At 42.9% G+C, this 16,649-nt stretch overlaps 1 protein-coding gene across 19 annotated transcripts in view; it reads left to right on the forward strand.

The window, feature by feature from the left end:
- birc6 (baculoviral IAP repeat containing 6) overlaps positions 1 to 16,649 on the forward strand; it is a 156,129-nt gene that overhangs the window by 125,033 nt on the left and 14,447 nt on the right. For all 19 annotated transcript variants that reach the window (XM_064932346.1, XM_064932354.1, XM_064932347.1 and 16 more), the window contains 3 exons: positions 4,715 to 4,876; positions 5,508 to 5,585; positions 14,259 to 14,447. In XM_064932346.1, the coding sequence (XP_064788418.1) occupies positions 4,715 to 4,876; positions 5,508 to 5,585; positions 14,259 to 14,447 (429 nt within the window). The remainder of the gene's footprint in view (positions 1 to 4,714; positions 4,877 to 5,507; positions 5,586 to 14,258; positions 14,448 to 16,649) is intronic.

Raw genomic sequence — 16,649 nt, forward strand, 5'->3', positions numbered from 1 at the left:
TGAGTGCCGCTCGGCATGACAACCCTTGATATTGCTACTCGTGGCTGACGCTGCTAAGACAGGGGTCAGGCACTCTCAAACACACATGCTCCCTCATACGTACATACACACACTACCTACCGTCCACATCCTCTTAACCGTTACTTGTCTTCTCGCACCTTGTTAAAAACACGCCTTGTTTCTACCTCACTCCCCTGCACCAGTGATTTTTGTTTAGTTTTTTGTTGTTCTTGTTGCTTTTCTAAATGCACGCTCACTGCTTCTCTCGGCCTCTACCCCTCTACTCCATCAGCTTGCCGCTCTCTGCAGCACTCAGCCTGGCAGCGTCGCCAGCTCTACCCCCTCCTCCCCTCCCCATTCCCCTCTTCATCTCAAAACAGCCACTGGGAAAGCTAGCCTGCCTGACATTTCACTCAAAGACACCTTGTTTGTTGTTGCAAAAACACAGGCCTCTCTTCAGGATCCCTACTTCCTCCCTGGTCGAGATACCATGTCTCTCTGAGCCAGGCCCCCATAGAAACTCTGAATCCTGGGGGTTTTGTTTTTAAAAGGTAGAGCCAAATGCACTTGAAACAAGGTCTCGGTGCAGTGGGTTTCAGATCAGATTAGCCCTCCGCTGTCAGGGCCTCCTGCGAGCAGCTAATGTGGAAAATCACAGCCCCCCCATTCGGGCACGCCATCCTTGAGCCTGAATACCTGTGACTCTGTAATAACCCGCTGCTCTGGCGAAGGTCCCCTCTCATCAGCGCGTTTGAGCAGAGAACAGAGCAGGGGGAGGAGGAGCGGGCGTCCTCCTCACATAGGTTTTCCCCTGCATCGATCAGACAGAGCCTCTGATTCAGACGAAGGCTCTTCAGTTCCCGTTCACTGAAAGCACAAGGGTATTCCAGCAGAATTACCCAGATCCCTTTACTATTTCTTATTTGATCATATTGATGATCTTCCCAAGGTTGTGCATAAGGCTAGAGAATTGCGAGGGACCTCAGGATACAATATCATGACACTTGGGTGCCGAAACAATATGTATTGCGATTCTCACAATTCTATATGTATTGCAATTCAATATTGTTATTTGATGTTCCAACATATTGTTCACTATGTCCGCTGCAGAGAGATGAGGGAGCATAAGAAAAAGGAATTTAGTCAGTCAAGGAAATAAGTGCTTAAAACATGTTGGCTCACTATTTAAAAAGATGGAGAACAAGCTGGTTTTGGTGTAGATAAGGCCGACTCGGGCAAGCTAACGCTTCCCTACAGTATCAAAAAAATTAATTAATTGGATTTCTATAATAGCCATGAGCTATTCGTCAGGACCAATACTATCCTTTTGTTATCTCTAGTGGTAATGGGTGTGTGGTTGAAGAAAAACGTTATAGTCGTGAATTGTCATTAATTGTGCTGTTGCGGTCACAAAATTTTGTCAGTCGGTGATTGTCAAGCAAATACACTTCCGTTCAAAAGTTTGGGCTCATGTAGAAATGTCCTTGTTTTGAAAGAAAAGCAAATGTTTTGGTCCATTTTAAAATAACATCAAATTGATCAGAAATACAGTTACAGACATTATTAATGTTGTAAATGACTATTGTAGCTGGAATTGGCAGATTTAAAAATAATAATAATAATAATAAATGAATTATCTACGTAGGCGTACAGAGGCACATTATCAGCAACCATCACTCATGTGTTCCAATGGCACACTGTGTTAGCTAATCCAAGTTTATCATTTTGAAAAGCTAATTGATCATTAGACAACCCTTTTCCAATTTTGTTAGCACAGCTGAAAACTGTTCAGATTAAAGAAGCAATGAAACTGGCCTTTTTTTAGACTAGTTGAGTATCTGGAGCATCAGCGGGTTCGATTACAAGCTCAAAATGGCCAGAAACAAAGAACTTTCTTCTGAAACTCGTCAGTCTATTCTATTTCTGAGAAATTCAGGCTGTTCCATGCGAGAAATTGTACATCTCGTACTACGAGAGTACTACTCCCTTCACAGAACAGCGAAAACTGTCTCTAACCAGAATAGAAAGAGGAGTGGGAGGCACTGGTACACAACTGAGCAAGAGGACAAGTACATTAGTGTCTAGTTTGAGAAAAAGATGCCTCACAAGTCCTCAACTGGCAGCTTCATTAAATAGTACCCGCAAAACACCAGGCTCAACGTCAACAGTGAAGAGGCAACTCCGGGATGCTGGCCTTCTAGGCTGAGTTCCTCTGTCCAGTGTCTGTGTTCTTTTGCCCATCTTAATAATTTATTTTTATTGACCAGTCTGAGAGATGGCTTTTTCTCTACAACTCTGCCTCGAAGGCCAGCTTCCCGGAGTCGCCTCTTCACTGTTGACGTTGAGACTGGTGTTTTGCGGGTACTATTTAATGAAGCTGCCAATTGAGCTCTTGAAACTTTTTTACACAATATGTCTGACGCAACAGATAAGAACGTTTTGCTTAAAATGTTGATAAACTAGCCTATGGGCTAGGCTACATGAGGTGATCGACTATGATTTAGAAAAAGTCGCAAAAAACAAGGCAGTTTCTTATGCTGGGCATCATTCACAAGTGATCAAAGTCTAATATTGTGACCCATCAGACTATTCTTTATTTAATCTTGCCTTTACATATACAAAATAATATATGTGTGAAATTTGTTTTGATTTAGAAACCGGGGCAACGGCAAAAAAAATACATTTAAAAATTACACTTACAGTCGGAAGTTTACAAACAGGTTGGAGTCATTAAAACTCGTTTTTCAACCACTCCACAAATTTCTTGTTAACAAACTATAGTTTTGGCAAGTCGGTTAGGACATCTACTTTGTGCATGACACAAGTAATTTTTCCAACAATTGTTTACAGACAGATTATTTCACTTATAATTAACTGAATCTCAATTCCAATGGGTCAGAAGTTTACATACACTAAGTTGACTGTGCCTTTAAACAGCTTGGAAAATTCCAGAAAATGATGTCACGGCTTTAAAAGCTTCTGATAGGCTAATTGACATTATTTGAGTCAATTGGAGGTGTAGCTGTGGATGTATTTCAAGACCTACCTTCAAACTCAGTGCCTCTTTGCTTGACATCATGGGGAAATCAAAAGAAACCAGCCAAGACCTCAGAAAAAAAAAAAATTGTAGACCTCCACAAGTTCAGCCTTGGGAGCAATTTCTAAATGGCTGAAGGTACCACGTTCATCTGTACAAACAATAGTACGCAAGTATAAACACCATGGGACCACGCAGCCGTCATACCTCTCAGGAAAGAGACGCGTTCTGTCTCCTAGAGATGAACGTACTTTGGTGCGAAAAGTTCAACTCAATCCCAGAACAACAGCAAAGGACCTTGTGAAGATGCTGGAGGAAACGGGTACAAAAGTATCGATATCCACAGTAAAACGAGTCCTATATCGAAAAAACCTGAAAGGCCTCTCAGCAAGGAAGAAGCCACTGCTCCAAAACTGCTATTAAAAAAAGCCAGACTACAGTTTGCAACTGCACATGGGGACAAAGATCAAACTATTTGGAGAAATGTCCTCTGGTCTGATGAAACAAAAATATAACTGTTTGGCCATAATGACCATCGTTATGTTTGGAGGAAAAAAGGGGGATGCTTGCAAGCTGAAGAACACCATCCCAACCGTGATGCACGGGGGTGGCATCATGTTGTGGGGATGCCTTGCTGCAGGAGGGACTGGTGCACTGCACAAAATAGATAGCATTATGAGGTAGGAAAATTATGTGGATATATTGAAGCAACATCTGAAGACATCAGTCAGGAAGTTAAAGCTTGTTCGCAAATGGGTCTTCCAAATGGACAATGACCCCAAGCATACTTCCAAAGTTGTGGCAAAATGGCTGAAGGACAACAAAGTCAAGGTATTTGAGAGGCCATCACAAAGCCCTGACCTCAATCCTATAGAAAATTTGTGGGCAGAACTGAAAAAGCGTGTGCGAGCAAGGAGGCATACAAACCTGACTCAGTTACACCAGCTCTGTCAGGAGGAATGGGACACAATTCACCCAACTTATTGATGGAAGCTTGTGGAAGGCTACCCAAAACGTTTGACCCAAGTTAAACAATTTAAAGGCAATGCTACCAAATACTAATTGAGTATATGTAAACTTCTGACCCACTGGGAATGTGACGAAAGAAAATAAAAGCTGAAATAAATAATTCTCTACTATTATTCCGACATTTCACATTCTTAAAATGAAGTGGTGATCCCAACTGACCTAAGACTTAAACTGTAAATAACGAATGGCAGACACTTTTCCTCTATGGTTTATTTTCCCATCTGTCAGGTTAGGCTATACTCCTGTTGTAAAGAGCAGCAATTTGCTTAATATAAGGAAAATGTATCAATGAATATAGTTGGCCGAGCCTATAGAAAGTTTATGGGATCCTCTTTTTAATAGAGGGCATCTGTTTTCTCACGCAATTGCATGTTGTGCAGCATGAGCTCATGGGCTCTCATAAAGTGTTTGGTTAGATATTCGATTACATTTGGTGTAATCGAATAATACAGTGCTGAGTACCAGGCAGTTAGCAAATTTGGTAGGCTACTATAATGACCTGCATCAGAGCTTGGAGAAGATTAATTACCGTGGCTAAACTGTCACGTGGAATTGACTGCCTTCATGACTCGTGACTGCCGGTGTGGTGTTAATACGGTCACAACAGCCCTGGTCATTAATTAACCCCTTGTGGTCTGTGTGCTGCAGGTTCTCATCACGGGCCCGGCGGACACACCGTACGCAAACGGCTGCTTTGAGTTTGACGTGTACTTCCCCCAGGACTACCCCAATTCCCCGCCCCTGGTCAACCTAGAGACCACTGGTGGACACAGCGTGCGCTTTAACCCAAACCTCTACAATGACGGAAAGGTGAGTCCCATATACTTACTCGGGGTTAAGGGGTTGGTGAGGAGTTGGGTCAACTGCCTTGCTTTTAATCACAAGGGTAAATATTGGGTCTGTGGTACATTTTAGTGTAACATTTTCCAATCCCTTCATATTTTGGCTTTCCACAAAAAAAATATGTTGAATTTGAATCTATATCATCACCAGTCTGCCCAGAGTGATCCCTCTGTGGTACCATCAACCTGTTAACTCTCATAGCTTGGAGTGGAGGAGAGAGAGGAGGCTTGACTTGAGTAGCCTTTCCTCAAGACTAGTTTATTTCTGGTGTCTCTCTCTTCCCTTGGTGAAAAGCAGTAAAGGTGCTGGAGCCTGCCACATCTGCTCCTCCTCATTAGGAAGGCTTTGACGGGGAACATCTATTTTCATAATGGAAGGAGACAGCTGCTATAAGAATTACTGTTGGCTTTCTACAGCAGAGATACCACTGGTGGGGAGGCCAGGGAAAATGGCCTCAGCTCTCCCTCTGCTCAACAATGGATGGAGGGAGGGAAGGAAGGAAGGAAAGAGGGATGGCTGGGTAGGAGGGCCTGTGGATGTTTACCTGACACTGATCATTCTGTTAACTTTAGTTGTTGATCTGTTCTGTCTTCTCCAGGTGTGTTTAAGTATCCTCAACACCTGGCACGGGAGACCGGAGGAGAAGTGGAACCCTCAGACCTCTAGCTTTTTACAGGTGAGACAGAAATCCGCTGGACTATACCGCCACCACCCTTTCGTGGGTCAGTTATTTATTTATTTTTGCTGTGAAAGCCAGCACCAATCTCATACGTCATTGGGGATGGTTGATCATCAGCCTGTCTCTATTTGACAACAGGGGGTTTGTCAATAGGTAGCTGTTTTGACAGATGCCATGAAGGATCCTCAGTACTATAAACCCGTTAATATGGTTCATGTTGTGTGTTGAAAGATTTGGACACTATAATCGCCTAACTTGGAATGCAGTGGCTGTACAGTAGCATGCTATACATGACGTCAGAGCTCAAGGTCTCTGCTTCACAGCACAGTATTGGTTTAGACCCCTCAAACTCAACTCTGGACCTCAAAGCCAGTTCCACTGCGTTTTTTCATTTCCCCCCTCTAATCAGGGACTGATTTGGACCTTGGACACCAGGCGAGTGCAATTAATTATCAGGTAGAGCAGAACCATCAGGCTCTGGATCTCATAGAGTAAGAATTGAATAACCCTGGTTTAGACTGACAGCGGTTCTGAACTTGAGCAACGCACAAGACAAGAAGTTGCCCCTATCCCTCCCACTAATTGGGCAACTTTTGCAAATGTTTTGTTGTCTGAGTGGCTGTTAATGAAGAGAATTCAAGATAATTTGAAAGATGAGACATTGAGGATTATAATAAATACTGCTTTGATGTCATACAAGCAAGCCAAACACTTGAGTCCAAATGTGCACTTCAAATTTCCATATCATAAAGCTCATGTAATATAGTGTTGGTGTTTATGATCACAATGCTTGAAGATTTACAAGATGACATGCTGTCGGTCATAGCCTGGGTTTTTCTGAACAGAATGAGCCTATGTTTGTCGTCTGGTGAAGAAATCTGTCGGAGAACACTCATCTGAATGCACTCGTGACTGTTCTATGCAAACCAAAATTGTAACACTGAGATTGTATTTTATAACTTATACTGAACAAAAATATAAACTCAACATGTAAAGTGTTTGGCCCAAGTTTTCATGAGCTGAAATGTTCCATACGCACAAAGATTGTTGCTCAAATTTTGTGCACAAATTTGTTTACATCCCTGTTGGTGAGCATTTCTCCTTTGCCAAGATAATCCATCCACCTGACAGGTGTGGCATATCAAGAAGCTGATTAAACAGCACGCTCATCACACATTTGTGCCCTGTGCTGGGGACAATAAAAGGCCACCCTAAAATGTGCTCTTTTGCACACAACACAATGCCACAGATGTCTCAAGTTTTGAGGGACTATGCATTTGGCATGCTGACTGCAGGAATGTCCACCAGAGCTGTTGCCAGAGGATTGAATGTTAATTTCACTACCATAACATCGTTTTCGAAAATATGTCAGTATGTCCAACCACAGACCATGTGTAACCACGCCAGCCAAGGACCTCCACATCCGGCTTCTTCGCCGACGGGATCGTCTGAGACCAACCACACAGACAGCTGTGGGTTTGCACAACCAAAGAATTCTGTACAAACTGTCAAACTCTCAGGGAAAATTATCTGCTTCCTCGCCATCCTCACCAGGGTCTTGACCTGACTGCAATTCGGCGTCATAACCTACTTCAGTGGGCAAATGCTCACCTTCGATGGCCACTGGCACGCTGGAGAAGTGTGCTTTTCCCGTTTTCAACTGTACCGGGCAGATGGAAGACTGTATGATGGTATGGCGTCATGTGGGGCAAGAGGTTTGCTGATGTCAAAGTTGTGCCATTCGTCCGCTTCCATCACCTCATGTTTCAGCATAATACATAGCCCCATGTCGCAAGGATCTGAACACAATTCCTGGAAGCTGAAAATCTCCCAGTTTTTCCATGGCCTGCATACTCACCAAACATGTCACCCATTGATCAGTTTGGGATGCTCTGGATCAAAGTGTACGACAGCGTGTTCCAGTTCTCGCCATTATTGTTTATGCATTTTTTAAATGCGTAAACAACAGGAATTGTGATTGCAGGGATGTGTTACAAACAAAACAACTACAACTCTGCTTGCTGTAGTTCCTCAACAGCACAGCTAGGAGAGATCATATAAATAGTACCTTATAGTTGAAGAGTCATAAAAGTACATTGAAATTACGTAGGAACTGTGCACACTTTGGGGAGGTGTGTGGCCAATTGGAGACACCGGTTATACCTCTCACTCAAACCCCTGTCATTTTTTGCACCTACCCCAAATTTCCCATGAATATTCTGATGTTACTGAATGTGTCCGGAGTTTGTTTTTTATTATTATTATTCCGTTAACAACAAAATGCTGCATAAAGTACAGTAAATGTAAAATGCACATAAAATCAAGTGTAATGTTTGGATTCAATCTTGTCAGATTATATTTTGTTTCACCTTCTATTATAATAATTTTCCCATTTTCAAAAGGTTCCCTTTTCATTTCTACCATGGCTCTGCATATGCTTTTCATTTTTTCTATCCCTATCCAAATAGGCCAATCCCACGAGTCTAAAGGGTTAGAACAACAAGGCAATCCCCTCTTGACACCCACCACTTTGAGATAGGCTGTTTAGAGGTATTAACACCAGCGTTTGTCATTGACAGCCAGTCTCAACTTTGTTTGTGTTGTACTGGTAGAGGCCTTGATGCAAATCTCAAATAGCTCCCTATTTAGTGCACTACTTTTGACCTGAGTAGTGCACTATATGAAATGGGGTCACATGCTAGTCTTAAATAGTATACTATACTGTATATTGAATATGGTATCGGTCAAGCCATATCCCTGGTGTCTGAAGGCATTGTGGCCAGAAGTTTGTCCTTGCGAGTCCCATCCATCAAACATGTCATCCACTGTGCATACGGGAGAGTCATTTTTCTGTATGTATTGATTCAGGAACAAGTCAAAGAGAGTCCTTGGAAATGGCTACCTTTTTTTTTATTCTCTCATTTGCTGGATTGGTGAGTTCGAAATCGAGATAGAGACGTCTCCATTGATTATCATTGTAGTTAGTGTCTGCCAGATCGATAATGGAATTAGGAGGCTGAATGGGGGAGTGGTGGAATCAAGTCATAATCAGCCGACATCTAGATCCGGTGAGCAGGTTGTGGAGGGCACAGGTGGGAGAGTTCAGAGAGTCGAAAGGAAAAGGTCACCAGGGTCAGAGTTGGTAGACGTTGGGCCTTGGCACTCATCCAGTATCTGTCTTCATCCTCACTAATGGTTGAGGTAAGGATTGAGGTAATCATCATCTATTGTTAGGCTGGCATCTACTTGACCGTCAAGGCCAAATGGTTGGAGGACCTTTTGTGTTGTCCAGCTTGGGCTGGCAGACGGGAAGGCAGCCGCCCAGACAGTGGCTCTGTGGGTAATATATACTGGGCAGAGTGATGGAGAGAGCCGTTTACCCAGTCTCCTTGAGACGACCCAGGGCATTAATTGAATCGTTACAAAGATATATTGAAGGATTTCATTTTTTTACAGAGTGAAAAATGATGCTTTTGTCTTGACGCTCTCTTAAATACCTTTCAAACATTTTTCCGTCAACTTTAGTATCCCGCCAAGTCTTTTCCTCCTTTTCTTTATATCTGAATTGCATTGTCCCACCACCTGCCAACCCCTCTTTTACGCTACTGCTACTCTGTTCATCATATATGCATAGTCACATTAACCATGTCTACATGTTCATACTACCTCAATCAGCCCGACGAACCGGTGCCTGTATACAGCCTCGCTACTGTTATTTTTCACTGTCTTTTTACTGTTGTTTTTATTTCTTACCTATTGTTCACCTAATACCTTTTTTGCACTGTTGGTTAGAGCCTGTAAGTAAGCATTTCACTGTAAACGTCTACCTGTTGTATTTGCCGCACGTGACAAACTTTGATTTGGGTTTCTTTAAGCGGTTTTCTAATGTGCTCTTTCGTCAGAACACTCAATTCAGAGGAGCTAGACAACTACACAGCGAACAATCACTTCAAACTGAAGCTGGAAAGACAGCAAACTAGCTGCATTTAATTTGATTTGAAAGGTGTTTCCGGTATCAAAGCTTAAGCTTTTATTTCCAGCAAACATACGTAGTGTTGATTGCCTTAATGCGGAGGCGGCATTGGCACGCACTACTCTCCATACCTTTTGATAGTTGCTAAGCAGCGCCCATTACTACTATCCCCCTGGCAGTTCTTAACTTTACAAGGCATGTCTCTTCACCCAGCTCTTCGCATAGCCTACCACATGCATTGTTTTCTTAACCACAAGTGGATAGATCCATAAAGAATTACTGTGGGAATAAATAAAATAAAATGCTATTTGTCACATGCTTCGCAGACAGCAGGTGAAGACTAACTGTGAAATGTTGGGTCATTTTCCAATAATGCAGAGTTAAAAATGAGCTGAATGGTAATAGTGACACAATAAATAAATACACAGTGAATAACGAGTAAAAAATAACATGGTTATATACAGTGCCTTCAGGAATACTAGAGGTCGACCGATTAATCAGCACAGCCGATTTAATTAGAGCCGTTTTCATAACATTCGGTAATTGGCATTTTTGGCCGCCGATGACATTGCAATCCACAAGGAAACTGCATGGCAGGCTAACCACCTAATACGCGAGTGCAGCGTCAAAAGGATCTAGTAGGTTGCAAGGAGCCATGGTAAGTTGCTAGCTGGCATTTACATTTATCTTATAAAAAAACAATCAATCTTCACATCATCAGTACACATGTTTGATGATATTACTAGGTTAACTAGCTTGTCCTGCGCTGCATATAATCAACGTGCATATTTATCATCGAAACACAGCCTGCTTCAACTTTGCCTAACAGGTGACGATTTGACTCTTTTCTCTGTATATATCAATGATGTTGCTCTTGCTGCGGGCGATTCCCTGATCCAACTCTACGCAGACGACACCGTTCTATATACTTCCGGCCCGTCCTTGGACACTGTGCTATCTAACCTCCAAACAAGCTTCAATGCCATACAACACTCCTTCCGTGGCCTCCAACTGCTCTTAAACGCTAGTAAAACCAAATGCATGCTTTTCAACCGTTCGCTGCCTGCACCCGCACGCCTGACTAGTATCACCACCCTGGATGGTTCCGACCTTGAATATGTGGACATCTATAAGTACCTAGGTGTCTGGCTAGACTGTGAACTCTCCTTCCAGACTCATATCAAACATCTCCAATCGAAAATCAAATCTAGAGTCGGCTTTCTATTCCGCAACAAAGTCTCCTTCACTCACGCCGTCAAACTTACCCTAGTAAAACTGACTATCCTACCGATCTTCGACTTCGGCGACGTCATCTGCAAAATAGCTTCCAACACTCTACTCAGCAAACTGGATGCAGTTTATCACAGTGCCATCCGTTTTGTCACTAAAGCACCTTATACCACCCACCACTGCGACCTGTATGCTCTAGTCGGCTGGCCCTCGCTACATATTCGTCGCCAGACCCACTGGTTCCAGGTCATCTACAAGTCCATGCTAGGTAAAGCTCCGCCTTATCACAAAAGTTCACTGGTCACGATGACAACACCCACCCGTAGCACGCGCTCCAGCAGGTGTATCTCACTGATCATCCCTAAAGCCAACACCTCATTTGGCCGCCTTTCGTTCCCGTTCTCTGCTGCCTGTGACTGGAACAAAGTGCAAAAATCGCTGAAGTTGGAGACTTTTCTCTCCCTCACCAACTTCAAACATCTGCTATCTGAGCAGCTAACCGATCGCTGCAGCTGTACATAGTCTATCGGTAAATAGCCCACCCAATTTTACCTACCTCATCCCCATACTGTTTTTATTTATTTACTTTTCTGCTCTTTTGCACACCAATATCTCTACCTGTACATGACCATCTGATCATTTATCACTCCAGTGTTAATCTGCAAAATTGTAATTATTCGCCTACCTCCTCATGCCTTTTGCACACAATGTATATAGACTCTCTTTTTTTCTACTGTGTTATTGATTTGTTTATTGTTTACTCCATGTGTAACTCTGTGTTGTCTGTTCACACTGCTATGCTTTATCTTGGCCAGGTCGCATTTGCAAATGAGAACTTGTTCTCAACTAGCCTACCTGGTTAAATAAAGGTTAAATAAATAAAATAAATTTAAAAAACAAAAGCGAACTGCCAAAAAAAGCACAATCTTTGCACAAATCTACCTAACCATAAACATCAATGCCTTTCATAAAATCAATACACAGAAATATATATTTTTTAAACTTGCTAATTTCGTTAAGAGATTCATGCTAGCAGGCAATATTATCTAGGGAAATTGTCACTTCTCTTGCGTTCAGTGCAAGCAGATACAGGGTATATGCAACACTTTGGGCCGCCTGGCTCGTTGTGAACTAATTTACCATCATTTTACATAATTATGACATAACATTGAAGGTTGTGCAATGTAACAGAAATATTTTGACTTAGGGTTTCCACCCGTTAGATAAAATAAGTTTTGTTTTCGAAATGATAGTTTCCGGATTTGACCATATTAATTACCTAAGGCTCGTATTTCGGTGTGTTATTATGTTACAATTAAGTCTATGATTTGATATTTAATCGAGCAGTCTGACTGAGCAGTGGTAGGCAGCAGCAGGCTCGTAAGCCTTAATTCAAACGGCACTTGACTGCGTTTGCCAGCAGCTCTTAGCAATGCTTGAAGTACAGCGCTGTTTGACTTCAAGCCTATCAACTCACGAGATTAGGCTGGCAATACTAAAGTGCCTATAAGAACAGCCAAAAGTCAAAGGTCTATGAAATACAAATGGTATAGAGGGAAATAGTCAACGCGTCACTATTCCTATTGTAACTACATCCTAAAACTTTTGAACTGGTAATATTGAACCACCAGCTTTCATATATGTTCTGAGCAAGGAACTTAAACGTTAGCTTTTTTGTATTTAAACCAAATTGTACATGTTTCATTATTTATTTGAGACTAAATAGATTTTATGTATTATATTAAGTTGAAATATAAGTGTTCATTCAGTATTGTTGTAATTGTCATTATTATAAATATGCATATACAAATCGTCAGATTAATCCGTATCGGCTTTTTTTGGTCCTCCAATCGGTATCGGCATTGACAAATCATAATCGGTTGACCTCTAATTCATACCCCTTGACTTATTCAACATTTTGTTGTTACAGCCTGAATTCAATATGGGGGTTGTAGCTGTTCAGGGTCCTGTTGGTTCCAGACTTGGTGCATTGGTACCGCTTGCCGAATGAGGCATCAAGTTGTTACTAAACCTCCCAGTCATCCAATTGTTATAATACATTTGAAACAATATCCTACCAGCACTGTGGTCAATTTCAGACAAGTGTGGGGACTCGTCTTGATAAATCAATGAATGTCCGATTTTTCTTTTAAACTTAGTCTCCATTTGGATATTGGTTAGAATACAATTAGGCTGTGGAAATATTAGCTGAGGTGAGTGCTGCTCATGATCATCTTTTCTAGTTGGGCACATTGATTAATGCTGATCAGAACATTGTGTCAGCATGTTATGTAGCTTAACAAATGGATGATTTTGTTCTTCAGTCGCTTAGTAGCGTAGGCCTACAGTCTTAATTAATCAATGTGATTTCCTTCTGTATATTTGGTTTTCTGGCTGGGCAAATAAGTAGAGGTGGTGTAGCTCATCTATACATTTTTCTATCCGGTGTAGTTCTATTATTTTTTGCTTGATCGTGTGTAGACAACTCCAAAAGCCCGCAGAGGTTGTGAAATATGAACACGACACACATGCTTTTGAAAATATACATTGCTATTATTTTATCTGTATCATGATGAAGATACTCTCAATGTAAGACCCTACGCCTGCTCTCTAACAAAGCAGAGTGGGGATAGGAAAGCGATCAAACATGAATCAAAAAATAATAGTCTTGCCTTGGGCTCAGTTTCAAAAATATTGCTTTTATGACAACGGTTCCACAGGTTGCCGTGTCACAAGTTGTGTGGGGAAAACATTTTGTATTTGTTATTTCTTAGCCAGCTATAAAATATGTTGTCACAAAATATTCTAGGCCTATTGATTTCATGTGCGTGGTGCAGACATGTCGCCTGTAGGCTGCACAGACCAGTAACACAATTCAACTCAAAATATGCCATTCTATCAATTTGAAAATGCATTTTATTATTTTATCTTATGTTTCTTAGGACCTGCCTATTACAAATTAATAATTGATGTCTTTGTGATGCTCTACAGTCAATGGATTGAATAAAATAGACATCCAGACGCATCAGCCCACATCTAGTCCCACTCCAAAACGTGCTGTTGTGCACGGGATATATAGAAAGCTCATCCCGGCAAGGATGTGGTAAAAAGACTGAATGAATTGGGTTCTAAAAAACATTTCCTGATTTCTTTTATAGGAAACATACCGTGAAGGCTGTCTGTAAAGTGACCCCCATGCTTTTTGCTGTGATGCTCATTGTAGGCTCTGCAATGTTCTCACCTCTCCCCCTGCTTCTGTCTCCTCTTTAACTTGTATCTCTTGCTCCCCCTTCGGCTCTCCCCACACCCTCTTCAGTAACCTCCCAACAAGTTCTGGCTATGTGTGTATTTCCTAATGATCAAGTACATTAATCTCTCTTTCTCACTCTCTTTGTCGCTCTCGTTGTCGTTTTCTTTCTCTCTCAATTTCAATTCTTTCTCTCGCTCTGTCCCTCTCTCTCCTCCAGGTGCTGGTATCAGTGCAGTCTCTGATCCTGGTGTCGGAGCCCTACTTCAACGAGCCGGGTTACGAGCGTTCACGCGGAACCCCCAGCGGCACACAGAGCTCCCGCGAGTATGACGGAAACATCCGGCAGGCCTCCGTCAAGTGGGCCATGCTTGAGCAGATGCGCAATGCCTCGCCTTGCTTCAAAGAGGTGAGCCGCCCTGCTATCAGGCTATCCTGCAGTACCTCACCCTTTCAAACATAGTTAGGTTACCCTGCATGCTCTTTGAAAGGGGTAAGAGTATTACATAACCCGGAGCCTTCCTCCTGTTACTGTTATCCCTCACCTTTCCTGACACTACAACCAGACCCACGTCAGTATATAATAATGCCTCAATTCTATTGTAGTAGCATTCTCTGTCATGGATTACCATAACACTCAGCATGCTCCTTTATTACAGTAGCTACCAGCCTCTGCTTAATAAAAAAAGTCCTTCACTGTCCTTTATTACAACAGTGGCAGATAATAAATTCAATGTTGATTAATTCCAAGGTAGATAATATCGGCCCCGTATTTGATTTCCTCCTGTCCTTGACACCGGCTGCGCAGGCTGATAGTGCAGTAGATGCAGTCAGTCACCAACTCGGCCTAGAGAGGTGGAGCGAGGGAGAGGATGGGGGAGGGGAAGATGAAGAGAGGGTAGAGGGAAAGAAAGTGAAGCAGAGGGAGATTGGGAGGTGGTAGAAGAGGTGTTTCTAATGATTTCCTCCAGGCAGGGGAGGCTTGTGTCAGCACCACATACGTGGCCCCTGTGTGGGTGCTGCTGTCTGATGGAGGGAACTTAAGGCACCACAGCCAGATACACGGCTCTAGTTAGGCTTCTAACATGTGCTGTGTCTAATCACTCACACTGCGAGCAGATAGAACTCAGCGCCCGACATTCCACTCACTCTCTTGTTCCTCTTCTCCTCTCTGTCACATTGTATCTCATTGGAGCTTCATGACACAGCAAGAAATAACTTCTTATTAATGGCATTGTCATTGGCTTTGCTCTGGCGTTCGCCCCTGTGTGCATGTGCACACACAGCCAACATCGATTTAAAATATTGGATTCTGGGAATGTGGACCTGGATGAGAACACAGAATGAAATTAAGATCCCAGGTGCTTGCTGCTCTGCCAAGCATCTTGGCTTTGCCAAAACAATAATGTATTTTCCGATCGCTCTCTACCTGCAATCAGAAGAGAGGACAGGACGTCTGTCTGTGGGCCTCAACCTGAGCCTCTGGACCAATGTTTTCCTTTAGCCAGACATTATTTACCAGGCCGTCAGACATGGTGATTAGCCCTGTGAGCAGACCAGACTGGGGAGACAGAGTAGGGATGTGGACCTTTGGAGAGCACTGCCATGTCCTCTATCTCTCATTTGTATAGCGAGACAGGGAGGAAGGCCAGTTGACACTAAAACTGCTGGGCTTTGAAGGACCCCCCCTTTCAAGCTAATGAGCAGTCATTTTGCCTGCAACATTCTAATAGTGTAATTTCATATATGCTATTGCAAAAATTATAATTTGGTTGTGTTAATGACGATCTATGGTAACATTAGAATACTCACCTTCCGAGTGGTGCCGAGGTGCTTGCTGTGCCACATGAGATCCTGGTTCGAGTCCAGGCACTGTCACGACCGGGAGATCATGGGGCGGCGCACAATTGTCCCAGCATCGTCCCGTTTAGTTGAGGGTTTTGCCGGCAATGATGTTCTTCTCCCATCGCGCACTAGCGACTCCTGTGGCGGGCCGGGAGCAATGCACATGGGCATGGTCGCCAGGTGCACTGTGTTTCCGGGTTTAGCGGCATTGTGTCAAGAAGCAGTGCGGCTTGGCTGGGTTGTGTTTCGGAAGACTGCTGGCTCGCGACCTTCGGCCTCTCCCGAATTCGTACGCAATCCCGTGACATGTTTTCTCCAAAGAAAAGTATGAATGACGCTTCCAGCTCATCAGCAGACTGATCCCAGGCAGTGTCTCCTTACTCTGTGTTCGCCTTAGCCACTGTATAGTCCCTGAAAGCTGCAGTATGTCCATACAGAGCATTCAGAAAGTATTTAGGCCCCTTCACTTTTTCCACATTTTGTTCGTTACAGCCTTATTCTGAAATTGAATAAATAGTTTTGTCCCTTATAAATCTACACACAATGAGCAAAAACAGTATTCAGACCCTTTACTCAGCACTTTGTTAAAGCATCTTTGGCAGTGATTGCTGCCATTCTTCTCTGCAGATCGTCTCAGTCTCTGTCAGGCTGGATGGGAGCGTTGCTGCGTTGTCTTGGCTGTGTGCTTAGGGTCGTTCTGTTGGAAGGTGAACCTTCACCCTAGTCAGAAGTCCTGAGCGTTCTGGAGCAGGTTTTCATCAAGGAT

The sequence above is a fragment of the Oncorhynchus masou genome, chromosome 23 (genome assembly GCF_036934945.1).
Source record: "Oncorhynchus masou masou isolate Uvic2021 chromosome 23, UVic_Omas_1.1, whole genome shotgun sequence".
Taxonomy (NCBI): domain Eukaryota; kingdom Metazoa; phylum Chordata; class Actinopteri; order Salmoniformes; family Salmonidae; genus Oncorhynchus; species Oncorhynchus masou.